General features: G+C 38.1%; 2 protein-coding genes across 4 annotated transcripts in view; one reads left to right on the top strand and one right to left on the bottom strand.

Annotated features, from left to right (window-relative positions):
* Window positions 1–1847: 1847 nt before the first annotated feature.
* Window positions 1848–10892, top strand: LOC135462046 (glutathione gamma-glutamylcysteinyltransferase-like). Of its 3 annotated transcripts, none has more exons than XM_064739386.1 (3): window positions 1848–1901; window positions 8298–8787; window positions 9358–10892. In XM_064739386.1, the coding sequence occupies exons 2-3, from the start codon at window positions 8379–8381 to the stop codon at window positions 10059–10061; spliced, it is 1113 nt and encodes a 370-aa protein (XP_064595456.1). In that variant the 5' UTR covers window positions 1848–1901; window positions 8298–8378; the 3' UTR covers window positions 10062–10892. The 3 variants fall into 3 exon arrangements, with proteins under 3 accessions (XP_064595456.1, XP_064595454.1, XP_064595455.1); XM_064739384.1 differs by having other exon boundaries at window positions 8298–9024; XM_064739385.1 differs by lacking the exon at window positions 1848–1901 and adding an exon at window positions 1920–2277 and having other exon boundaries at window positions 8298–9024.
* Window positions 10893–14698: 3806 nt separating this feature from the next.
* Window positions 14699–27567, bottom strand: part of LOC135462045 (excitatory amino acid transporter-like) — a 38147-nt gene continuing 25278 nt past the window's right edge. Inside the window, exons 4-11 of the mRNA XM_064739383.1 lie at window positions 25120–25324; window positions 24224–24434; window positions 22883–23100; window positions 22264–22390; window positions 20626–20859; window positions 19795–19989; window positions 18070–18204; window positions 14699–16600 (exon numbers count right to left, since the gene is read on the bottom strand). Of these exons, the coding sequence (XP_064595453.1) occupies window positions 16330–16600; window positions 18070–18204; window positions 19795–19989; window positions 20626–20859; window positions 22264–22390; window positions 22883–23100; window positions 24224–24434; window positions 25120–25324 (1596 nt within the window). The 3' untranslated portion in view covers window positions 14699–16329. The remainder of the gene's footprint in view (window positions 16601–18069; window positions 18205–19794; window positions 19990–20625; window positions 20860–22263; window positions 22391–22882; window positions 23101–24223; window positions 24435–25119; window positions 25325–27567) is intronic.

Here is a 27567-nt window from a genome sequence, read left to right as displayed (position 1 = left end):
TACCAAAAGAGACACAATGTCATGACATGGCTGATAATATTGAAAAAGTAACAGTTGGACCCAAACAAATAAATCTACAGATTTTTGATCTCATGATGGCTGTTTCATTCATCACATTGTAGGCAGGGAGGAGAGTTTAATCAGCATGCGGGAAATGGGAATCAGCAGCATTTTCTATAATCTTCAAAAAATAACCTGAAGTAAAAAGTTACTTGACATAATTGAAAGTTTCATTGAATGTGAACAACATTGAATATTCCTCATTGTCCACATTATATGGGACTATTAATCCTCAGAGGTTTCTTATCCAAAACCCTCAACCACACTTCCCAATCAAGACCTACCCTCTGCTGCAATAAGGACCCAACAACAACCTCTTTTGGCCCAGTATCAACTTTGGAGAATACACTGAAGGCTATAAATATGCAAGGTCAAGAGTGTACTGAAAGCTGAACTGACTGTACATAATATCGAACCCAAGACCAATATTTATAAGATTTTACAACTGTTTATCTTCACATCGGCTGACATGGAAAATGGGTTTTAGCTAACAGTTAATAGCCAGCATGCCAAACCCAGTTGATTTTTCCTGAATATGCGTCCATTTCTTCAAAGTATCTCTCAATGTATGGTTGAAGCACCACAATGAAAACAAAAGACTGATCCTGACTATATTCGATATATACATTTAATTGTCCTCAGACTATATTTTAAACACACTCTCGATCTTACACATCAGGGGTAATCAATATGAAAATGAATAAATCAGATACAAAAATAAGAACTGGTGACTAAAAACGAAAGTTACTGATTAAGATGCATAATTAATTCTTAATGTTGATTTTTCTTCAAAACCAGTTTTATCCACAACGCCAATTGATAACAGATGTGGGATGGATATATCCTTATCTAGTTTAAGCTTACTGTTCCTATAACTTGTTTATAGTGCGGCAGAGTGTGCAATGACTTCGGAGTCAGTCAGTTCAAGTCCAGTTCATGCTGGCTTCCTCCCCGGTCATATGTGAGAAGGCCTTCCAGCAACCTGTGGATGACCGTGGTTTCCCTCTGCTCTACGTGTTTTCTTCCCATCATAATGCCGGCTGCTTTGGAACACGGTAAGTAAAATATTCTTGAGTATGCCATGATATAACACCAATAAAATAAATAAATCCTGCAACATGTGAGACGTACGTGTAGCCCTGGATGACCGAGTTTGCTTTCATTTATTTGGTCTGGCTCTTTGCATTTCTGAGCACAGTCAGGAATATACATGTAGGCCTATTAGCCTATATATAACAAATAATATTCATCAATATTTCGCACGTTTTTACGACCTACACAAAACTGTACTGGTACACCATAACACCGGCTGATCAGAGCTCGAAATGCGGGTAAAGAAATTATACTGCCGGCCTGTTGCCGACAAACAGCAATAGATCGTTTGACTTGGCGAATTAAAGACAGTTTTGCAGCAGCCGAGAATGATAAGATGGTCACGTGGTCCTAAGAACAAGCTCGTCCTATGTGCTGATCTAGAGTTAGTTCCCGTTGACCGTGAATACGCTTTTAAAAAACATTCGATTTCAGCATGTTCACAGACTTGACATATTTGCTGAATTTAGGTATAACTTAGTATTTTTTGTGCATTGTTGTATTGGGCGAAAAACAAAGAATTGGTAATTTACCTGAAATGAGTACCTTGACAGTTTTCACTGTACCAGTAAACTGCAGGGCAGGAGCGCGTGGCCCAGGAACCTGAATAACGTGGCTCTCAACCCAGATAATGAGAGATCCCTGTGTGTCTCCTTTAGCCAATCAAACGTCATACAGTCGCAACATCCGGGAAACATGTCAAAGGGAGACTTTCACGATGGTACAGGGACATTTCTCTGGAAAACTTTGTGAGTGACTGCCTATACATACATGAGATGCGTATCCATGAGCCGTTATGGCAGTAGTGATCGTTTTACTGTTGTTGATGGCTTGATTGTATTCGTTTTTTGCCGTTCGAATTGTCCTACTACACTCGCCGTGTTTCTTACTACATCGACTCACGGTGTGGCAAGTCACTAGCAGACGACAAGATTTGTCGACCTACTCCTTAGGCTGGTAGTCACTAGTGGCAAATATACGCTATACCAGTTCATAGAGTACCCTGAGAGTCAGACATGACAGACGAAGTGATACATCACTTACATTGTAAAGCTCATGTGTTGACGTAACTGCAGTAGGGCCTACATGTATTTATGAAACTGATCAAATTCAACAACGTTGAAAGTAAGTACTGCCTCCATGCTTTATATTTCTGAAATTAATTCGGCCAGTCATCGGACAAGGTAAATGAAAGAATGTTAAATAAGAAAATAAGATCATTTAGCTCGCTTAATTAAAGTTAATCGAAACTGACAAAACTTACTCCTATCATAAACCATGGAGGCCAGTAGAATGATTTCTACATAAATTTAATTAATTTCCACGAAAAAAAACAAACAAACCGAAAAGCATGTGAGCATTTGTTTGGTATGATATATGGGCATTTGAGTCAAAAACAAAGGGACTGTAATTCAAATTAGATGGATATTAATTTGGTTGTATTTGGGTCAATGTTTTGTAAAGTCACATGTTTGTGTCGACGGTATATTACTCCTGAGTGTTTCTTTTTGCATAACTAAAACAAGATAACTACTGAGAGCAAGCAAATAATAATAGTTCGTTGATTTTTAAAGATATTTATTTATTTCAGTCACAGGGGTAGGTAGACGACTTGCTCATACAATGCAGGCAAAAAAACGTAGCATATCTGGACCTCACATATCCAATGTGTATGATCTCCAGTCGTAAGTGGGAATGTCTTCCAGCAACCTGTGTATGGTTGTGGGTTTCCCCAGTGCTCTGCCTGCTTTCCACCCACCATAATGCCAGCTGCCGTCGTATAAGTCAAATATTCTTAAGTACAGCATAAAACACTAATCAAATAAATGAATAAATCCAACGTGTATGAAGAAAACACCATTTCTGTGATATATTTATTATATATTATATATTATGTCCAAAATATTACATAAATTTCTAATTATTATCAACAAAAATGGTTGCTGTCATCTATGTCACGTGACAAAAGCCCGATAAAGACTGATACAGGGGAGTCATGTGTAACCTCATGGTTCATAAGTGTTCAACAAGGCGCTATATTTGAACACGGTGGGCTCAGAAGACCAATGTAGAGGTAAGTTTTATAATCATTTTATGGTCAAATGATTCAGTACCAGTATTGTACATTATCTGTGTCTTCAACAAACGTTTGATACACATCGTAGATATAGTCTGGTTCGCTAAACATTATTATGTTGATTTCAACTGCCCTAATGCCTCCTAGATTACTGTAATTTGCATCAATATATCGAATAGGCCTGCAGTAACTGTTGAACTATATTCTATGTCATCTCTGTCACGGTCATCAATGTCACATGTTTGTGTGACGTAGATGACATTTTTCGTTACACAGATGACACTCCTGGTCACGTACATGACACTCTCGGTCGCTTAGATGACTATATTTGCTATAAACATGCAAATGCTTTAATTACCATATTTTTTGTTATCTAACCAGTTATTGATTATGGTTTTATTATAGATGGGATTTTATGTGCTGTGGTGCTCTACATTATCAGTGTATGGAAGCTGAATAAATCTCTAGGCAAACCATTGTAGACATTTCTGGTCACATTTCCTGCAAAGAACACACTTTATACCCAGTAATGCATTCTCTAAGGAATATAACTGCAAAGCAATGTAATTAAAGAATTTGATGAAATATTAAAGCCCTGACATCACATGATTCAATCCAGCTTTCACTGATTCGGTTATGGCTTTATATTAAAGGGTTTGTTAGGTACTTAGCGAAGCGCAGTGGTTATTCTCAGTACTCCGATTTCCTGAACCTGCGAACCTGACCACTGTCAAATGCCTGAAAAATACTTGAATAAGGTGTTATACCCCAAAGTAATAAATAAATAAATAAATAAATAAACATTCACCTAATGGATACAATGTTTCTTTTCATGGATGGCAGTCTCCGCTGCAGAAAGGGCTAAGTGCTACAAAGAAAGAAAAAAAAGGCGAATGAAGGGAAACTTTTCTCCAGAAAGAAAGAGACAGTATAGTTGGAGATCGTACTAAGAGGGACCAGCGAATCACTAGAAGAAGATGGAGAAAAAATCATAAGAGCATCTAGAAAGTTTTAGTCAATGAAGAACAGCTCCAAACTCCTCCCCCAACTCCCAAAGCAGTTCCAGAGTGATTCACTAATGACCAGTGTAAGTCATTGCAGCGGAAGAGGTCAAAGGCATATCGTGACATAATTCAACTTAAACATAAATTTGCAAATGAGAAGAGGAAATCAGAGTGCTACAGGGAAAGGTACATCAGAGAACGATCAAGGCATTCCTGAATGTCCATTTCTCAAGTTTCCAAGGCAGTCAGACAGCTTAGGGGTATTGACAAACGGGTTCCTGGCAATGCCTGTAGAACACTACTTGTTCTCAATGTTCTTATTGCACACCTGAAACAGAAATATAAATCTACTGACAAGCTGAAGGGAAAACAAACCATCTTAAATTTAATCCGTGGCACTATTCTCAGAAAGTACTTACCTTGCCTTGTCTATTTTCCCAAAGGAAAGGCTTTTAAATGAATTTACAAGAAAGCAACGAGGCAACGCCATGAGTGAGGCAAGTAAGGGAGCTGTTTCGTCTTTCTTTGAGCTTGACAACAACAGGTGAATTATGCCAGGGAAAAGAGACACACTCACACGAAAGAAACAGAAAAAACAGAAGGGGCTTCTGTCTGACAACATGAAGATTCTACATGCCAAGTTTTTGTGTGACAATCCTGAAATAAAGCTCAAATATTTGTTTTTTCTGTTCTCTGTGGCTTTAATGGGTGGTCACCCCGAAGTCAACAGACAGGGACACGTGCCTTTGTAAGCACCTCGACAACATCCAACTTATGGTAAGTAAGCTACACAGCGAGAGAGCAACTGAAACAAAAAGCCTCTCAAGGCATTACAAGCAACTAGTGTGTGATGCCAACAACCAGAAATACATGTACGGAGAATGTACCTTGTGTGAGGATAAACAGCTCCCAAGGATTGATCAAAGCATGGTTAACGCCAAGGCTACTTATCACCAGTGGGTAACCAAACACAACGAAAGGTCAAAACTTACATCACATGGTGAGGAAAAGTTTCAGATCAAAATTACCATGGAGGAGTTGATCAGCATCAGATTGTCAGAGCTGTATGCAAAATTTGAAGAAGAACTCAAGCCACAGGTAATGACCCATATATACAATATCAGACGTCAATACTCCAGAATGTTAGAACCTCTAAACTTGCTAGAAGCAGGCAAAGCTGTTATTCACATTGCTTTTTCCGAGAATTAGTCTTGCAAGAACAATGCAGAAGTTCAAAGTGTGCATTTTGGGGCATCACATAATAAAACCACATTGCACACAGGAACAGTCTACACATCTAACGATAACGTACCTTTCTGCTCTGTGTCCAATTCCACTCGGCATGACCCGTGTGCAATATGGTCACGTATGAAACCAATCCTTGGAGAACTACATGAATTCAACAAATTGTCATCAGTGCACTTCACAAGCGATGGCGCAACAATGCAATATCAAAATAAGAAAAATGTCTATTTTGCCTCAGTTATCCCACTTGAAGTGGGGTACAAATACATGTATGCAACATGGAATTTCCATGAGGCAGGGCATGGGAAAAGTGCTGCGGAGGGGATTGGAGCTGCTTTAAAGAGAAAGGCAGACCCCTCTTGTTTCTGAGGGGAAAGATATACCTGATGGAGAATCCCTGTACCACGCTTTGCTTCCAAACTCAGCCATCTAGCTGTATCTGGTCAGCGATGATGAAATATTATGGATAATCCCTGCACAGCTACGTCCAGTATCGGAAACTGTGAATATCCGTCAGACCTGAACACATACTTGTTTATAACCCATCTTTTTATTATATTTGTTTATTTATTTAATTGGTGTTCACTTAAATGTTAGTTGCCAGGTTAGTGTATGGAGGAAACTTGAGTTGATGGAGTAAACCGCCGACTTTTGTGCCAGTTTTTTCAATTTGAACTTAAATCATATGTATATATATATATAAATATATATGGCACAAATATTGCTTTATATAACAGTAAAAAAGGTAGCATATGAAAATCAAATAAGTGAGGTTAAACAACTTATTTACCATGAAATTTCTTTTCAGATGACACTTTCTGCCAGTCAGCTTGGGGACTGTGTGGCACCGCATTCTAAGCTGTTTCTGTAATGGGACCTGGACTCGCTGCCAATGTCTCGGATTAAAACAGGTCAAATTTCTCTGTGACATGAATACAAGTCCCCAAGAAAACACAAACATTATTAAAGGTATTTGAACACATTTGACGATTGGGAAAATGGTGTCTTGTATCTTATGAATCAAAAGGCCTCCCACATAAATCCAAACACATACAAATTTTATCTCTTCTTCAACAAATGGATTTACTGTTGGAATCTGTGACGTTATTGGGAATGTAACTTACCAAAGGTTGGCGGTTTACCTGGGGCACTCCACCGCCATCGTCGAAGTGAAAAATTCTTGAACAACAATGAAATAAATGAATAAATAAATTTGTTCAGACCAAGATAACTCGGTTACTAGTGTGTGTGTGTATATATATATACGTATATATATATATGTATGTAGATATATATATATATTGACAAATGAAGAATCAGCAGAATTAAACATTACTATTCATTTTAACCTCATCAGGTTTATTTTTAACCAGGGTCTTCAGGAGACGATGCATTTGAGACTTACCTTCAAGTTGTATCCCCGAAAGATGCCGTTTTTGGAAAGTGGTGTATTGTTGAGTATGAAGGTATTGCCTATCCGGGAATAATAGTCGATTTAGATGACAATGCTGTGGAAGTAAAGTCATTGTTGAGGATCAGCGACAACAGAGTTTTTGCTGGCCTATGAGGAAGGATCGAATATGGTACAAGTAACATAAAGTTGTGACCCTCTTTCCTGAGCCAAACAGTGTTGGGAGCTGTCATGTAGAAGTGGAATTATTGGAAAGCCACATGGGAAGAACTAAATATCTGAACACTGAGAAAATTAATCTGTTAAATTTAGAAGAAAGTGTGTGGTTCTAGAATGCATTCTGTTCTTGTAGCAGATTATTGCGTTAAATATAACACATATTCTTTTATTTCACCCTTTACGATTCTAACATGATATTATGTTGAATGTGAAAAGAGTGTTGTGTTATAACAGAGTACGTTCTAGCATCATTCGGACTTTCTGTTAAATTTAACACATTGTCTTTTTGAGTGAACTATTCGTTAAAAGACTGTCAGTGTGAATTTCTAACAAATAAATATACTTGAAACATTTACCTTTGCCTTCTTTTGATTTTTGTACAAAAAGTCATCTACATCACACCCTGTCATCTCCGTCACAACTGACATTTTCTTTAAATATTTTTACTTTGGCACATACATTTTACAAAGTCAAATGACAGAGAAACGTCACGTCACAAATATTCATTTCACTATTTTCCGACCAAAAAGTGATCTGTTGTTATAAAAACTTAATGGGTGCCGAAAATTAATTTGATAATCCAGTCAAAAGCAAAGGAAACCATGGACAGTGGGCATTGCAATACTTTAGAGATATTATAAGATAAAATTTTAATCTTAAATATGCTTTTAAAAACCTGTACATATTTTGTAGTGAAATACCTGCAGGATAAAGAGTTGGTTGGCTGAAACATGCCTTTAAAATGTGAAGGTGTGTCGAGACGTATATAGCAATGAAGTAAACCACTTCAACATATGTTGACATAAAAATAATAAATTTTCAAAGTGAGTTGTGTTTTTCAGTAGAATGGCAAAGGTTAATGCAAACAGCCATTCAACTCCAAAAGACACTGAAAAATCAGGTTTATAACTTGTGAAACACCCCAGTGAAAACTCAACCATACCAAATATTTAACCATTAAAAAATCAAATTTTAAATGATGTTGCACATGCTGTGTGTGGAGTTATGAGTATAAATTCACAAGGCAGGTTATGTTGGTAGGTCCCTCTGTGGGAAAGGTTTTCTATATGAGTGTACTAAATTAGTTTACATTGCTGAGAGACAATGCTCATCCTAAATGGAGTGTACCAAGATGGTTAACTTTTGGTTAACTTTCCAGTTTACAGCATGTCTTTTAATTTGTTTTTAGGTCTATAGCAGAATGTAACATGGTGACCTACCTTTACAGTGTGACGTCTTTCCTTATGTTCGAGAAGCACATACTTTCACCATGAACGTACATGTAACACCACCACAGTCACCGAAACAGTTCTACAGACGAGAACTGCCAGCTGGGTGTATTGAGTTCAGCTCAGAAGAGGGAAAGCAGGTTTTCAAAGAAGCTCTTAGCTCTGGACACATGGACTGTTACTTCAAGCTGGCCGCTCAGTTTAGGACCCAAGACGAGCCAGCATTTTGTGGTCTCTCCACTTTGGTTATGGTTTTAAACTCACTCTCTGTCGACCCTGGTAGAGTGTGGAAAGGCCCATGGAGATGGTACCATGAGAGCATGCTGGACTGCTGTATGTCTCTACAGCTGGTGAAAAAACAAGGGATCACGTTTGATAACTTTGTCTGTCTGGCAGAGTGCAACTTCCTGATCACACAGCCTGTGCGTGCAGAGGAGAATTTCTCAGAAGGTACATTTCGTGAAGTTGTAAAGCAGACCACGAGGCAAGACAAAAGTGTCCTGGTGATTTCATACTCCCGTAAAGTTCTTAACCAGACAGGGGATGGCCATTTTTCTCCCATTGGAGGATACCACCCAGGTAGAGATTTGGCCCTGGTGCTGGATACAGCCAGATTTAAATACCCTCCTCACTGGGTACCTGTTACCACACTGGTCACAGCCATGAGGAGTATAGACCCAGACACAGGTATAATATTTGTCTACACAAACATACTTATGCAGTTTGCACTGAGTACATGTATTGAACAGATTTTCAGTTCTGAAAGAGAAGAAGCAAAGGAAAAACAGGAGGTGGTCAGGGTTTGTTGGGGGTGAGGGTTTTGTCATTATTATGTTTTCTATATAATATTCATTTTTGACCAAAAGCAATGTTTTAATCGCTGCATGATGATGGCGTGGCTTAAAGATGAAGTTGATGTTATGTCCTCCAGGAATAAACCATCACAGTATGTAATATTTCAATGAGTTGTTGATTTAAACTGTTTTGCAAATTGATTGAAAACTTTAATTTACCTTTCAGGAAAGCCAAGAGGATACATCCAGCTGTCCCGACACTTTGATTTCACTCCTCTGTTGCTGTTCCGTATTTCCCCTCAACTCAGTGTGACATTTAGTCAGGGCCTGTCCTCAGAGCTGACTACCTTCATGAACTTTTGGTTACAGTGGCTCTCTGAGCCAGCAGACGCTGACAAAGATCAAGAAAGTATTGTTCAGCAGGCAGTTCTAGAAGTGTTAAAGTGGGCGTCATTTTTATCCGAGACAGCATCCATTCTGACGTCACAGTTGGATGTCAAGTGTCCAGAATTGGTGTCAGAAGGACACCTGTGCGCAGTCAAAGACATGATGGAGAGTCTGGAAAAACTGGACATCTTTCCATTATTGTCCTTGACTCTCTGTGATTTTGTAGCCACCAAGTCTAAAGAAGTGGTTCAAAAGGTGTGTCGGGCTGCTGGGATTCCGAATTGTATGTCAGGTAATGTGCAGTGCTGTGAGTTAATGAAGCTGCTAACACCTGCACACTTCTTCAGCATTCTCTTGCTGAGCTGGCCCTACAAAGTGGTGTCCAAAAGTGAGATGTCAAATGCTGCAAAGCTGCAAGACTTTGCTGACAAGCACAAGGAACAAGTTTCTGGTGTGCTGCAGAATGAAATTAGCGCTCTGATGAAACAGCTGAAAACAATTCTGAAACTGTATAAAGAGGACAACTTATGCACTTGCAGGTAAAATGTGTAATGTTCAAATTCATATATCGGTTATCATTCCATTTGACGTCCAAAACTTTCAAGGCGTAAAATTTTGATCATGACGGAGTTGCACATTTTGTCTGATACTGAGGGCTTTAATGATTTGGTTTGAGTGTTTGGTTTGAAGGTAGAATGAAATTCCATTGAAAAAATGAGTATTTTATGTATATTTGTCTCTAAAGACGCATTTGTAGGGGCAAAATTCCATGTTATTTTACATACTGATTGTGTAATCTGGGAGTGTTATGTACATATACAGTATATGTGATATGATAGAATTTTAGCAATACATAAATGTGGTATTTACATGCATGTACATGTGAAGTGAAGGTTGAATATCACAAATGTTTTTTGAGTGAGAGGTGAAAATGATAACCCACAAGATGTGAAGCATTGAGTGGGTTATCATTTACACCTGTCTCAAGAAAGGTGGGCAAAATCCTGTATTTATTTAACATGGTAGGTTTTTTTTACGTGTGTATTCCTTTTTTGGGAATTTTTATGTCTTGCCTTATATATACTTCAGTGTACATGTACAAGAATATTAGTTTTTCATTATTTATGTAACCCCATAGGATTGGATGCTTTTAGTTTGGTTGTTTATATATATGACCATAACAATAGATGTATTTTTTCATAAACACACATCTAAATACTTAATAAAAGATCAATAAGTAGATTTTCAAGTTCAAAGCTTTAAATCTAGAATTATTTCCATGCACAGCTGCATGTAATGTTATGGGTATAAGTGTTGGTTCCAGTCTTTGAATGTCGCTTTCTTGGAATAGAATGGATGTGTATTAATACTAAATTGAATTGTTGAATTTTTTTTCTGTTAAACACAAATTTGGTGTTGTGTTCATTTGTATCAGTATACATGTACATTGTACTTGTAGATAATTCAGCACTCAAGTTCATGTATAGGTAAGATTTTGGACAAAGATCTCATTTTTTATTCCACGTTTTACATTTATAAGAATCCTTTAAGTTATTACTTGTCCACCAGAGCATGTCAAACTTTCAGGGGTGACAGAGGAACAGTCAGCCCTTGTATTTGGTATATGGTTCTGTCAGTGACCAGTTTCCACTGGAGTTACGTAAGTGTGTATACAGTCTTCCACACTGGTTATTGAAAGTTTCTTAATACTGTTTATGAGTCAAACCATTTACTTCCTATACAATTAAAAAAAAAAAAAAAAAGTAACATGTACATATTGAACATCAGTCATTGCTAAGCTTTAGAATGTTTGTCCAACTGTACACACAGTTATCTCATTCTTGACTGGATTGGTTGCAGAGTTTATATTTAAAAAAAAAAACTTATAGGTATATTGAACACAACAGTTTTACCTGGAACAAAACCTGTTTTAATTGATTTGATGTCAGATATGGCAGCCACCATTACTAAAGAATTGTCAAATGTGGGTCAGATTTCTCGGTGGGGAAAATCCCCTCACCTCACCAGATGTTTGATGAACTTCCTAATGTAGAGCCGAATTTGAACCAGCTGGAGCTACCTGTACATGTAGACTCAAGAGTTAGTCTTCTTCAGGACAAACCTTACCATTGTACATTACCTGTACTTCACCTGTCAAACCTCCTAATGATAAATGTCAGAGGAACCTCCAGGTGGTGGATTTGAACATGCAACATTAATACACCACTTTAATTTTGCTTTATTCCCCTGGGCTCTGCCTGGTTTCCACCCACCATAATGCTGGCCGTCGTTGTATAAGTGAAATATTCTTTAGTACGGCGTAAAACACCAATCAAGTAAATAAATAAAATAAAATAAATAATTATGCTCTACTTTATTTAACCAACCAGCTACATACAATATCAGGGAGTACCAGTAGATACCAAAGGATGAAGGGCCTATTGGCTGGGCCTATGGCATATTTTGTTGATATTTGACCCTTGAAAGTACTAATAACGTATTACTGATCTTCCGAAGTCATGAGCAAACAATTATGTACAGGGTTTAATATACTTTATTGACAAAGAATAAACACTTATGTCTACAAACTATTACTACGAATACTACAAATGTAAGAAAGAGAAGTACTAAAATTTCACACTGGATTTCTTAGCAATATTGTAAAATAACAGGTAGTACATACAAGAATAGATTTCATCATTAAATTGTCAAAATACCAGATGCAAAATAGTATTCAATGATCATGAATCCTAGGTAAAATTGATATACATCAATGATAGCAGGAAGACATCTTGTAGTCACAACACTAGCAGGTTACATGTATGTACAATGAGAATTTTAATCTCACTTCATCAAGACAAGAACTTTGACTTAGGGAAGGTTTTTAGTGTTCAATATTTTAACATTACACAAATATCAGACTCAATGTACAAGATACACAAAGGCCACATGTCCATTACACTGTCACACACCATGACAAGATTTTCTTGAATTTGCCAGACTACACCTCTGTTATGTTATTATATTAAAAGAGTATGGGAAAGTTGTTCAAAGTATTTTTTCCAAACTATCTTTCTTCATAATCTTTGTCCACTGAATCTTTATCTATTTCATGAAAAAAAAATGATTCCAAAAAACAGGCTTCATATTTCAAACTTTACTTAGTCTCTCTTTTTAGAGGTTCAAGCCATTCAGGCCATTAAGGCTTGAATCCCTATTGTATCTGTTAGGATTATTTGCCTTTATTAGGGGTCCACACAGGAAGTCCTGCGAGACACCCATTGTTTTTGTTCGGATTATTATTATTATATATTTAATTTTGTGTGCAGCCTACAGCCTAGACCGCTTGACTTGAAATTTTACAGTGTTTTTCTCTGATGGCTGAAGTTGTGCACCACAGAGCCCGATTTTTGTTATGTCACATGGTTTGGCGCCCATATTGGATTTTATAAGAAGTCGTTTTAACATCTTCTTGTCAAGAACCGCTTAACTGATTGCTCTGAAATGTGATATGCATCTAGATCGTTAGTGGTTACAATAAGTTTGAGAAAATCGTTGACTTCCGGTCAAAACTTTGGAAGCTCGCCATTGGTCGAAGTTGTGACGTCACACAAAGTTTTGAAATTTGAATGTTGTTTTGAAATTTGAATGTTTTTTAACGTATTCTGGTGTAGTTTGAGCAGCTGATACCGCATCTGCTTTTATTTTGTGCATATCTTTGTAACTTTTTGAGATACGTAATTTCAATGACCTGTAACTCAAGAACCATGGGAGCTAAAAATGTGCAACTTGCACCATATTGTAGCCCAAGACATGCTCTTTCAGTAATATGCCAACAGATCTGAGCTTCGATTAGTAGTTTTTTTGCTTGAAGAGTTTAAATGACAACACTATTTTTTTAGAAATACATGCTAATCCTATTACTTTAACATTGAGTTAGAAGGGAACTGGACTGGGTTTATACTATTTCACCCTATGCTTTTCACTACACTGTCTGTGATTTCCTGAAACGGTTGTACGATGACATACAGCTATGCTGTCCTGTATTTGATGGCGTAGAATGATATAACTACAACAACAAACGACGTGAACCATGGCTGAAACTGTGGGGCTCAAAATTGATAGTGCTTAAGCTATCAACGCTGTCATTGCAATTGTCAGTGTAGGGGAGGCAATTATAAGTAGCTGTGTTTGTATTGGTCCGATGGTCAGATTATTTCCGTTTGACTGTTATTAAGCGTTATTTACTGCATTCAACACATGCAGATTGCAATACAAACCAGTTGCCTTTTGCAGATGATTAGCGGGACGAGTACTGTTAGTGTAGAAATATGTGTACGTTCAAAAATTTTAAAGTTCATTGTCTTACATGTAACTCGACAATTTATTAAGGGTTGCCTTACACAAGATTAAAGCCCAAAACATCCTCTACTCCTACAGCACTACGGACTTGAGGTATGATTAACAGTTTTCTCGCTAGAGTCTTTTCAGAAGCACATATTAATGCCATTGCTTTGTTCTTTAATTAACCGGCCACTAATCAATTATATAATTTGTTGACTTGTTACTTTTTACCCTACTGTAAATGATTTAAAATCATATTTTAATTTGCCTATCCAAATATAATTTATTTCAATTATGAATTGTTAAAAAAAGGGAAAAAAAAATAATAATGCCCCATACTCTTTATTCTGTTTTAACTGGTCTTTTCTTTTATTAATTATGCACCTCCAAAACTTTTTTCCGTGTGTACCTTTACAAGGTGAATGCTAGATGGAAACAGAAATATAATGCTAAAAAAAAAAAATGCATCAATACATTAGAGTAAAGACATGTTGTCAGTGAAAGATACCCATAAAACCACACTGACCCTTGGGGGGAAAACAGAAGTATAGAAGCTATACTGTGACATGTCAACATGTACATGCCCAGTCGCTGCCATAAGAATACTGAGTAATGAAGCATTGGAAACACATTTTGTACAAGGTAAATGGAGTATAAAATACCATGGAAAAAATGTTCATATTGTACACAATTAACTGACAAAATGTCTACATTTATTTATTGAAATGGTTGCAAAACAATTTGGTGTGTCAAATTTAAATTAGCATTCAAAGAATGAAGTTTAGAGAAACATGACACATCGTGTATATATATATATATATATATATATATATATATATATATATATATAATGTATATCTATATGGTAAGCATGACTTGTTAAAATAATTCGTTGTTGGTACATGGATTATAAAGTTGTGATTTGGCACTGAAGACTAAAAAGTAAAAACATCAGCAGAGAGTTTAATATTCCAGTCAAGTAAAGAAGTACACTGAAATTTTCAACCTTTGGTAAAATATATATGTACTTGAAGAACTGAAAGTGGGAAATCCAGGAAAAAAATCTCTTATCCTGGAATTGAAAGCTGAACAATTCTGAGAAAATATTTATAATGTATGGCAGCAATTTATGTATGCATTTGAACCAGTTACAGAGTACAGGCTTGATGAAGTAAAGCCCACAAAATTACATGTAGGCCTATATTCCACAATGAATGACGTAAAATGTCTTAAAAATTAAGAAATGTCGAGATAAAACACAACTTCTGTATCCCAACTACTGTATAGGGCTTGCAGGTTGTCTTAGGCAGTTTTGACCACTGTTCCAGAAATATGTCAAAAATACACCAAGATAAAAAATTACAGTTGATTAATTTATATCTAAGAGAAAAATGCCTATGAATGTTACTATATTCTAATGTTTACATAAAATGGTAACATACTATAATATTTACATGGTGATTACAGGTCTGAAGTTATATATTGTGCGAAAATAGATGTATTTGAGCATATAACCAGGCCTTGTAAAGTCTTTAACAACTTTACGACTAGCTTTAATACTAAAGTTTAAGCGAGACAATACTGGTAGCATGCACTTTTGCCCAATATCCATTACATACACAACGCCAGTTTCACCCAATGCAGCTCTCTCACACAATTACAAACATCAAGTCTACATAATGCTCTGTCACTAAGGCTTGATGTTGACCACTATTTTAACTGCCACAATATTCATAAATCAGCTTCAAAGCACTATTTCATTCTGTGCAGGTGTGATTTCAGTAAACATGCAGAGAATTTTAATGACAACATACACGGATATATTAAGTTCATCATTAAAGCTTATCTCCAGTTGGCTGACATTTTGTACAACACCTCAGCAGTACCTTTTCCTTATTTTCAATGACATCACATTAACAATGAAGGGAAAATATAGTTACTAGACCTGGCTTATGAAAAACACAACCACGCCTGCTTTTTAAACATTCATGTTGGTGTAATGATATTTTAAACAAAAAATGTACAATCGGCATTCTATATTAATCAGAGTGTGTGTGCCACACAGTGATTTGTCTTTAGTCTTTAGTTTTATGAAAAAAAGAAACAGTGTCTCAAAATAGCATAATTTGAACTGTGTGGGATGAGGGAGGGAGGGAGGTGGGTGGGGTTATGGGAGGGTATTCAGGATGGTGCATACATCTGTTAATGTGATGTTATACGCACAACCCATATACTAATGCACATGTGTAGACCGTCACAGCATGTATATGCCCATCAAGAAATGTAAATTTAAACCAGAGGTTTAACATTTGTGATACTTCCAGGGCCCACTTTCAAAAAACTCCATTTTCTCCATTTTTTTTGAAAAGAATGAATTCTCAAATCTTGTGAAGGTTTGAACACAGGTCACACTGGCCTACAACAACATTAGATAGGTGCATGTGCATGTGAAATTGTATTGATAGGTTTACTCTGACTTGACCTCATCCAGTGAGTTGTTAGGGTAGAGTGTCTCAGGGGCCTCTTTCTTCTCCAGTGACACCTTGCTGTCCCCCATCTCCTCCTCCTTCTCAGGCTGCTCCTTGTTTTCACACTCGCCTTTTTCCCCCTGCCCCTCCTCTGCTAACACCTCCTCCTCCTGCTGCCTTCTGGCTTCCAGTTCGTGACGAGACAAGTGTTCCACAACACCTGCCCCAAATGAGTCGCCCAGAACGTTGATCGAGGTTCGGATCCTGTCCCTGTAAATGTATATGCAAGAGATAATGAACAACCATGTCGGAAAAGATTACTTGTACGTAGACTAGATATTAGAGGAAAGCAGAAGTAAAACAACTGCATGAGGAATCACATGTTCAGTTCTGATCAAGCATGATAAACTCATTTTGCCAAATCTTTATTTCTTTATTTGATTGTTGTGTAGCGCCATAATCAAGAATTTTTCACCTATATGTTATGGTATTTAGTATTATGAATGGAAAACCAGAGTAGCCGGGGTAAACCACTGACCTTTGGTAAGTTACTAACAAACTTTCCCACAAGTGACATACAGATTAGCACGCCAGATTAGTGCAAGACAATTCTCTTTAAAGAATGTTACGCTGTACAGGCGTTGTGTTTCTATCGCCAAAGGCGTCACAAGCAGTAAAATTTTGGAAAAACTTCACATTCCCAGTCCACGGCTGCTTTTGAACCTGCACCTTGTGCGAGGTAAGCACCTCTAATCACTAGACCATGTATTAACATTTGTTGAAGTTTTCTGGAGTTCTGGGGGCCTCTGTGGCTCAGCTGGTTAGCACGCCAGCGTAGAGTAATGACCCAGAAGCCTCTCAACAAACAATCCGGTCGCCGTGAGTTCAAGTCCAGCTCATGCTGGCTTCCTCTCCGGCTGTACGTGGGAAGGTCCGCAGCAACCTGTGGATGGTCCTGGGTTTTCCCCAGGCTCTGCCCAGTTTCCTCCCACCATAACGCTGGACGCCGTCGTATAAGTGAAATATTCTTCAGTACGGCGTAAAACACCAATCAAATAAAATAAATATAATAATCTGGTAATGCAGCTAACGTTTTCAAGCCCAAGCTGACCAATAGCTCAGAAAGACATTTCTCAGCTAATGTGCTTAGCTAAAACAGATTTCATTCTGAAATATTCATGGTATTCCTGATTCAAGAATATGCTCCTCACATGGAGGTAAATAACACACACATATATTGCACTATATTTGTGAAGTACAACATAAAACCCCAAGGGTACATATATGTACATATACTCTGCGCTGTACTGAACTTAGCTATGACATGCACAGCTTTGGTGTGAGTGAGTGAGTGCTTGGGACTTAACGTCAAGCTTAACAATTTTTCAGTCATATGACAACAAAGAAATCCATAGAGTGCATGTAATGTGCCTCCTTGTTGCAGGACAGATTTCCACCGTTCTTTTATCTGGTGCTATATTATAATGATACGGGTCAACCAGTCGTTGCACTATCCCCTACATGCTGAACGCCAAGCGAGGAAGTTACAACTTCCCCTTTGAAGGTCTTAGGTGTGACTTGACCCAGGACTGACCCCGGATCTACTGCCCCTGAAGAAAACGCTCTACCAACTGTGCTATCAAGGGTGGTGCACAGCTTTGGCCAATTCTCACTGTTTATATACATGTACAAAACAAAATCTTGGATCTTCAATGACAAGCTTAGCACAAAGAACTTACAAAAACCAGTCAACAGCCAGGATAAGGCTGATGTCTTCAACTGGCAGGCCAACAGAGGTAAGCACCATTAACATAGTGACCAGGCCAGCACTGGGGATACTGGCAGCTCCAATACTGGCACAGGTGGCCGTCAGACTGAAACATAGCAGTGGATAGGTTGTGTTCATGAACAGACAACAGAAAACACACTGGGGACAGGATGGCTTTAGATGAGAACTTAAAGGTGAGATGAGATAAGATGAGAACAAATACACTAAAGGAAGGATAATCTGGGATGAGCAATTACAAGTTATGTGCATGACATTAGGGACCAAAAACATATTGTAATTCCTCAACCTTTTCACATCTTTGCAAGGTATTTATTCAAGCATATTCTGAAGGCATTATTTTGTGTAGACTGATAAAATTACACTTCTTGTGAAGCCCAGAAATTGGCCCATGTAGCCAATGTAATTTTGTCTTCAAAATGACTTTAAAATGTGAATAAACTGCACTTGTTACTCTTTCACATGCGAAAAGGTTGAGGGATTATGGTCAGAGAGTAAGCTTGAATGAGAATCTGAAATCCATTATCCATATGCTTTGGGATGATCGACCATACTACATTAAAGGCAGAATTATGTGTGTCAAGAGAGGCCACAACACATTAGGAGGGGTGGGGTGGTGTCTAATGTTGGCGAGAACCTATAACACATTGGGTGAAGTGGGGTATAATGTTGGTGAGAAACTATAACACATTGGGTGGGGTGGGGTCTAATGTTGGTGAGAACCTATAACATTGGGTGGAGTGGGGTATAATGTTGGTGAGAACCTATAACACATTGGGTGAAGTGGGGTCTAATGTTGGTGAGAACCTATAACACATTGGGTGAAGTGGGGTATAATGTGGGTGATAACCTATAACACATTGGGTGAAGTGGGGTATAATGTTGGTGAGAAACTAGAACACACTGGGTGGGGTGGGGTCTAATGTTGGTGAGAACCTATAACATTGGGTGGAGTGGGGTATAATGTTGGCGAGAAACTATAGCACATTGGTTGAGGTGGGGTCTAATGTTGGTGAGAACCTATAACACATTGGGTGAAGTGGGTATAATGTTGGTGAGAACCTATAAAAAATTGGTTGGAGTGGGGTTTTATGTTGGTGAGAAACTATAACACTTTGGGCGGAGTGGGGTATAATGTTGGTGAGAAACTATAACACATTGGGTGGAGTGGGGTCTAATGCTGGTAAGAAACTATAATACATTGGGTGGGGTGGGGTCTAATGCTGGTGAGAAACTATAACATATTAGGTGGGGTGGGGTATAATGTTGGTGAGAACCTATAACACACGGGGTGGGGTCTAAAGTTGGTGAGAAACTATAACACATTGGGTGGAGTGGGGTATAATGTTGGTAAGAACCTATAACACATTGAGTGGGGTTGGGTCTAATGCTGGTGAGAAACTATAACATATTGGGTGGGGTGGGGTATAATGTTGGTGAGAACCTATAACACACGGGGTGGGGTCTAAAGTTGGTGAGAAACTATAACACATTGGGTGAGGTATAATGCTGGTGAGAAACTATAACACAAGAAGAAGATTATGTGTCCCAAAAAGCCAAAACACATTAGTGGAGAGTAACCGTAATTTAGGAAAAAAATAAAGAAATAAAAAACAAACTTTATAATGTATACTGGCTCAAATTATATGATTATAAACTGAAAAAGAATGATGCCTACCTGACAGTAATGATCTGTCCAATGCCCAGATCTATGCCATTCATCTGTGCAATAAATATGGGTGCCACAGCTTCATACAGTGCTGTGCCATCCATGTTCAGTGTGGCACCTACAGGCAGCACAAAGCGAGTGACACGCTTGTCAATGCTAAGGTTTTCTTCCAGGCAACGAAAGGTCACAGGCAATGTGGCAGAACTAAAACAGCAGAGTGTTTATCATGAATACGGCATCTATTTACAAATGACAGTTATCAATAGTTATACACTGACAATATTGCACAGAAGTTTAAGCACTGGTATTAATGGCATCAAGTTTTCTGAAGACATTTCCTACCATTGACACCGGAGATGTGATCTTATCTACAGAACCAGAAATACATAGTCTGCCAGCAGCCTGCAGATGGTCATGGGCATCCCCGGGCTCTGGAGGGTTTCCTCCGCCATAGTGCTGACCGCCGTCGTATTGGTGAAATACCCTTGATTATGGCGTAAAACAGCAATCAAATAAATAAATAAATAAGAAATACATAAGTAAAAGAGAAGTATGCCACTTTGTTAAGTGGTAGTTCATGTGTCTGTTCTCCCTTTCATCTGATCCACCAAAGCAATGTTACAAAACGGGGGAAAGTTTGTTGCTTCGTCTAAGTTATACTAGGTCTTAACATGACACTTACATGTGAAATATTACCACAATATTGCAGCACGTTCATCTGTTATATAAAGACCCCAAATAATGTGAAATGAACTCTTCCTGTGATTGAATGCTCCAGTCAAAGTATATTATAGGTAAGGAATAAGCTACCACAATGGTAAACCCCTCCAGCTAACTCACCTCGAAGCTGTTCCAAGGGCTGTCACCCAGGCTTGTAAGACACCATGCACAAAGCGCAGGGGATTTTTACGGGTGACGATGAAGTAAATCAACGGCAGAGTGATGACAGCATGGATGACCAAACCTGCCAGCACCGTTACCATGTACATACCCAGCTGAGAAGCCACAGCACCCAGGTCTGGCAATGCCATGATCTTTCCAATGATGAGGAACATGATACCGAATGGGGAGTACCTGAAGAAAAACAGATAACAATGTAAGGTACATGGGAAGTACCTGATAAGAAACAGATAATAATATATGGTACATGGGGAGTACCTGAAGAAAAACAGATAACAATGTAAGGTACATGGGAAGTACCTGATAAGAAACAGATAATAATATATGGTACATGGGTAGTACCTGAAGAAAAACAGATAATATATGGTACATGGGTAGTACCTGAAGAAAAAGAGATAACAATATATGGTACATGGGGAGTACCTGAAGAAAAACAGATAACAATGTATGGTACATGGGGAGTACCTGAAGAAAAACAGATAACAATGTATGGTACATGGGGAGTACCTGAAGAAAAACAGATAACAATATATGGTACATGGGTAGTACCTGAAGAAAACAGATAACAATATATGGTACATGTGAGATTAAATCATCAGAAAGTTACAAGGGTATAATAAATATTTCAAAGACAAAGCCAAGCCCTTGTGCTTGACTCAATTTCAAGGGCTCTGATTTCAATTGTGTGTGTTCCAAACATGAACTATATCACCCACTGCAGTAGCACCTTGACAATACTGACTCCATGGATGCTGGGACAGTATAGCTAGGTGTGTTTTTCACTGGGGGCAACGTAGTAAATTTGATGGGGTGTAATAAAACAACTCTCCAACATTGATGAATACATAGGTGTACTTAATAGTCAAGAATCCAATAGTGAGGTGTTGTGGATCTAGATTTGCCTAATGAGTTAGGTATTTTTGTGTGTGCTGGTATTTTTGTGTGTGCTGGTATGCTTGTGTGTGCTGGTATTTTTGTGTGTGCTGGTATGCTTGTGTGTGCTGGTATGCCTGTGTATAATGGTATGTGTGTGTGTGCTGGCATGCCTATGTATGCTGGCATGTCTGTGTGTGCTGGTATGCCTGTGTGTGCTGGTATGACTGTGTGTGCAGGTATGCCTACGCGTAGTGGTATGTCTGTGTGTGCTGGTATGCATGTGTGTGCTGGTATGCCTGTGTGGGCTAGTATGCCTGTGTATGCTGGTACGCATGTGTGTGCTGGTATGCCTGTGTGTGCTGGTACGCATGTGTGTGCTGGTAAGCATGTGTGTGCTGGTATGCCTGTGTGTGCTGGTATGCCTGTGTGTGCTAGTATGCCTGTGTGTGCTGGTACACCTGTGTGTGCTGGTATGCCTGCGCATAGTGGTGTGCCTCTGTGTGCCAGTATGCCTGTGTGTGCTGGTATGCCTGTGTGCCTGTGTGTGCTCGTTTGCCTGTGTATGCTGCAATGACTGTGTGTGCTGGTAAGCCTGTGTGTGCTCGTTTGACTGTGAATTCTGATATGCCTTCGCATAGTGGTATGTCTGTGTATACAGGTATGCCTGTGTATGCTGGAATGCCTTTATATGCTGGTACATACCACATGATGATGACCACAAGCTGCATGACAATGTCATTGAGGACAGTGAAGAATTCCACCATGATGCGGGCCTTCTCTCCCATACGGCTGATCAGAATACCAAAGGCAATACAGAATGTGATGATCCCTGCAAAAGAAAACACACATAAATGTCACCATCTCAATTTTGAAGACAATTCATCCTGAAGTATGTCTTACAGGAGTGACCAGCTACAGGACTGTAATATATTACCTAATCTCCAAGGGGTCATTTCTAGTAGCTGCTCCTTACTAGCCAGAGTCGTAAAGTCAGGTCAAATCTTAAAATCGCTATTTCAATACACAAATATTTCAAATAACACATCACTTCCCAAAAATACAAAAATTCAAATGGAACATCAGTGAGCAGGATGAAAGGCAGCATATATGAATAATAACAGAGCTTATGTTATGTACACTGAAAATCCCCAACAAATGTTGAAATACCACACTGACAAACAAAATGTGCATCAGTACCGTACATTGTTCTTTCAGACATGTAAAATTATTTGCAAGTTTAAAATCAGTATGCAGTAGCTTTCTCATGTGACAGCTCCCACGAGGCTTGATGGTGAACTTGTTTAACAATATCTGTACTTACCTAAGACATTCATTCCGTTCATGTAAACATAGTTTCGTTTTTGGAAGGTAGGGACATCAGCATCAGTAACATTTGTGTCGTTGCCCAGCATACTGGTGATGTTAAACATCTCTGACATGTTCTTCTGGGAGCGTTCCACCACTGCCTGTTTTTCTGTTTGATACTCAGTCTGCGTGTGTTGAAAAGTAGCTTGGACCAGGTTTTCAGCAAAAATGTTCCTATGGCGTGAAAAATGACACAAAAATACTGCTATGTGAAATGAAATAACAAATTATACACTCTAACTATAACTAATGTAATCAACTTCTCAGCCCAATATCCAGAACACACATTTCATATATATTATATGAAATATTTGTTAAGAGGAAACATTTGCTGGAAATCTTGATATCCAACAAATCTGTTCCTGTTTTAATACTTCACTGTATTATATCTTGCCTTGGCCTAGTCACTATTCAACCAAAAAGATAGGCCTAAGCTATCTTAAAACCAGCAGACAATCATTATTACTGTAACATGATAGGAGTGGTGTCCCTTTGTTCATTGATTTTGTGTATGTATGATTATTACAAATCTATGCACCAATATGATGGATTCAGGGCCTTGTATGTTCAAGGTAAACACGACTAATCAAACTTATGCTTCATTATTTTCACAACCGATAAATGCAGAGCTGAACACCACAAATATTCAGACTGGATAAATTGGTCTATTTTTCTCATGTGACCTGTCAACAAAGATTCCAGCCCATTCCACTAGGGGGTTTCGAGTTTGCACTCTTTTATCACGGAAGGTAAAAAACGTCCTGCTGTACCACGAGATGTGTCAGAAATGTCAGGCAACAATTTTTGCTCACATTTACTATAACATGGGCTCCTGAAAAAAAAGTTTCAAAAAATGTCATGTGGAATAGACAAAGGACAAAATTGAGGTGCTGAATGTTTGTGAGCTTGAGAGAGGGAAGAGGTGTTATTTGTGACTTTGGAACATGGTGAGACAAGTCATCAGTAAATTAATGTGAACAAAGATTGCCTAGCATTTTTCACAAGTCACACGACAATGTAGGACTGTTTTTACCTTCAATGACAAAAGAGTTGGAACTAGCAACTCCGCTATTGCTGGTGTTTTCAATGTGAATAACACTACACAAAATATGTAATGCTTGCTTCAAACCGCTCTTCAGTTTCACCCCTCATTACATCTCTCAGATTCTTTGCAAGTGCAATGGTTTTATACAATGTTCAGACATGATTCTCCCTTCCCTGCACCTTATCTAGCCCACTGATCGAACAAACAATTCCTATATAACATATAACCTGGTAAACATTTGGGAGTATAAACCTGATGAGATCCAGGAAAGCATCAAGCGATGACACCTGAGCTTTCTGGGTTCCTGTGGATTGTACATTCTCTTTGATGCTCTTGTCTCCCGGATGAATAATGGTGACGAGGACGATACCAGTAATAATGGCGATGAAGGTGGTGGAGAAGTAATAGATCAATGCCCTCAGTCCCATACGACCACTAGACCTGGCATCCAGGTGAGCCAAACCTGTAATCACAGGTAGATATTAAAGCTTATATAGACAAAACTGCAGCAAAAGACATACATATGTTGCTTCCTCTCTCAAACCCACTGAATGAATTTTTTTCAATACATTATGTAAAACCAATCACACTTCAAATATTTGTCTTCAATATGCAGTAATATTAGATCAACCATTTTAAGTCTTAAGAAGCAAAGAAAAAACAGCTCTATCTTGTTACCTGATATGTATATGCATATATAATACTCGAATACACAATTATTACAGGCTGTAAAGTGGAACACTTTGATTTGTTGGCTTGAGATACATGTAATTGATGTACAAGGAGTGCACATCAGAAGTCATACATCAACTGTCAAGAGCCGGCAAATCACGATGTTCCACTCTGCAGTGTGCCTGACCAATAGTTACTGTATTATACTGACTGACAAATTATGGCCGTAGATACTAATTTCTGTTATGCCTAATATACACCAGAAAAATGCAAGGTATACACACAGAGGCAAACAATGTGTGTAATGAAATACAAGGGAGGACAATTTAGGTTGCAACCAAAATTAAATCTAATAATTTCAAAACTGATATTCAAAATATATTAACATTGAAACTTGCTTATTTACTGTGATTTAGGTTCAATGTGAATATGGTCTGATGAACAAATATAACAATTTCTTCCAACTGATACAATACCTGTAATCAAACTGGATATGATGAGGGGGAGGATAAGCATCTTTAACATCCTCATCAGGACATCCCCAGGGAAGGAGACAAGCATGATGGCCTCTGGGCTGGGCTTGGTCAGTCTGAGCAGGAACCCCAGGATGACACCCAGGATTACTCCAGCTATGGTCATCAGCAGTAACAGGTTGTGGGGGTTCCTTGCCCATGCTCCAACCTGTAACCAAGACAAGCAGAAAATAATACAGGGCTCTTTGCTGATGCTCCAACCTGTAACCAAGACGAGCAGAAAATAATACAGGGTTCTTTACCCATGCTCCAATCCGTAACCAATACGAGCAGAAAATAATACAGGGTTCTTTGCCTATGCTTAAAACTGTAACCAAAAGGAGAAGAAAATAACACAGGGTTTGTTGCCTATGCTTAAAACTGTAATCAAGAGGAACAGAAAATAATACAGGGTTCTTTGCCTATGCTCAAATCTGTAACCAAGAGGAACAGAAAAAAATAAAGGATTCTTTGCCTATGCTCAAACCTGTAACCAAGGAGCAGAAAATACAGGGTTCTTTGCTCAAGCTCCAACCTGTAACCAAGAGAAGCAGCAAATACATGTAATACAGGGTTCTTTGCTTATGCACCAACATGTACTTGTAACCAAATTTAGAGGGAGAAAATAATACAGGGTTCTTTGCTTATGTTCCTACTTGAAACTGAGGTCGGGAAGAAAATAGTACTGGGTTCTGTGCTTATGCTCCTACTTGTAGCAAAGATCATCAGGAAAAAAAACACAGGGTCTTTGCTTAATCTCCTACTTGTAACCAAGGTCAGGAGGAGAAAATAATACAGGGTTTTTCCTTTATGCTCCTACTTGTAGTCAAGGTCAAGGGGAATAAAATAAATCTGACAGCCACTGTATAAATGACAAATTTTGGAGCATCGGCGTTAAACACCAATCAACACTATTTCACAAAACATCATGACAAACAATACTGACAACTTTATTTCATATTCCATGCCATGCCAAAGATCATTTCCAATCATTTTTCTAACCCACTCAATAACTTCTGATACAACATATTGACACTGAACCAACCACACAATATATGGTCTATCCCTTTATGCTGAGCACCAAGCCGTCAGTTTCACAGAGAATTAGTTTAAATTGGACTCTGAATTGATTCTGTTTCTCTGATCATAAAGGTAAATGTTAAGCGACATGGGCACATTGCTCCTGCATGTAGAAGTACCCTAAATGACCTAAACCTTTGTCCAGGTAGAGGTGCTAATTTTTCCTGATTCTGACAGTTCTATTGACCTTAGAAAGGTGTTCTGAGGTTTGTTTGGATGGTAGGGTGATATCCTACTTGCAAAAAGTATTAAACTTTCAGCACCAGGTGTAACAGTTCATGACATTTATCAGCATCCCAAATTTTAGGTCATGTACGGTATATCATTCAGCAAGCGTGGATGAAGTCATTACTCCTCATAACTGTACATATTATTCTTATGACAGTAAATCAATTTAAAGTGTACCAATTTAACACACTCCAAGGCATTGGTAATACACTTTATGTCTTGAAAGATATCAATTTCAGACAAACCCAGATATGAATATAAAATATGTTTACCAGAAATCTTAAGGTATTTACAACAACCACTGAGAATATGGGACAATGACATTTGATACTGCACCAACAAGTCTAGGCAGTTTATAATAGTCACTGAGAGTGTGGGAACATATTATTCATAAGGAAATAGTAAATATCAATGAAGCTAACCTGAGCCATTAATACTTAACATGCCATTAGCCTATAAACGGAAATGCATTAACTACATGTGCATAATGACATGTTAATGCACATGCTGGTGCGTTGGCCTAATGCTGTGAACAGATTACCATTTTCCGTTGCCAGGAATGTTTGAATAATACATATTAGAATTGATTCATGCTCCTGGATATCAGTGTTGAACATTTGCACCCAGGATGGCAGGGAATTTTATTGAAATCTTAAATTTGAGAGTTTCTAATAGTATTAAGGCATTTATTACACTCTAAGTGTAAGATACAGGTAGGAAACAAAACAAATGTACATATCCACATTAAAATCAACTGAGGGTAAACAAATCTTGTTTAGATTACAGTGAAAGGATTGAATATCTTCCAAAATGCTGATTCCATTGTATATCAGCAGCCTCAAAGACATACATGCGAGCTTTCCACCAGTGGAATAAGTCTATTTATGCAGTACTTACAGCTAAGTACTTACAGCTAGTTAAGTCAGGTGCAATATGTATTCTTATTTTTCCTGACCAGCATTAAAAAACAGCAAAGGGAAATCCAGGATTTATCCCAAGCAGCCACTTACCATCTGACAGTGTAAGATGAATTCTGAATTTTTTAAATTTTTTTTTTTTAATGTCAGCAAATTTTTTTCTTTCGAAGTCCTTTTTGCAGCTATC

The sequence above is a fragment of the Liolophura sinensis genome, chromosome 1 (genome assembly GCF_032854445.1).
Source record: "Liolophura sinensis isolate JHLJ2023 chromosome 1, CUHK_Ljap_v2, whole genome shotgun sequence".
Lineage (NCBI taxonomy): Eukaryota > Metazoa > Mollusca > Polyplacophora > Chitonida > Chitonidae > Liolophura > Liolophura sinensis.
Note: the sequence above shows the minus strand (reverse complement) of the source record. Positions and strands in the feature narration are given on the sequence as shown.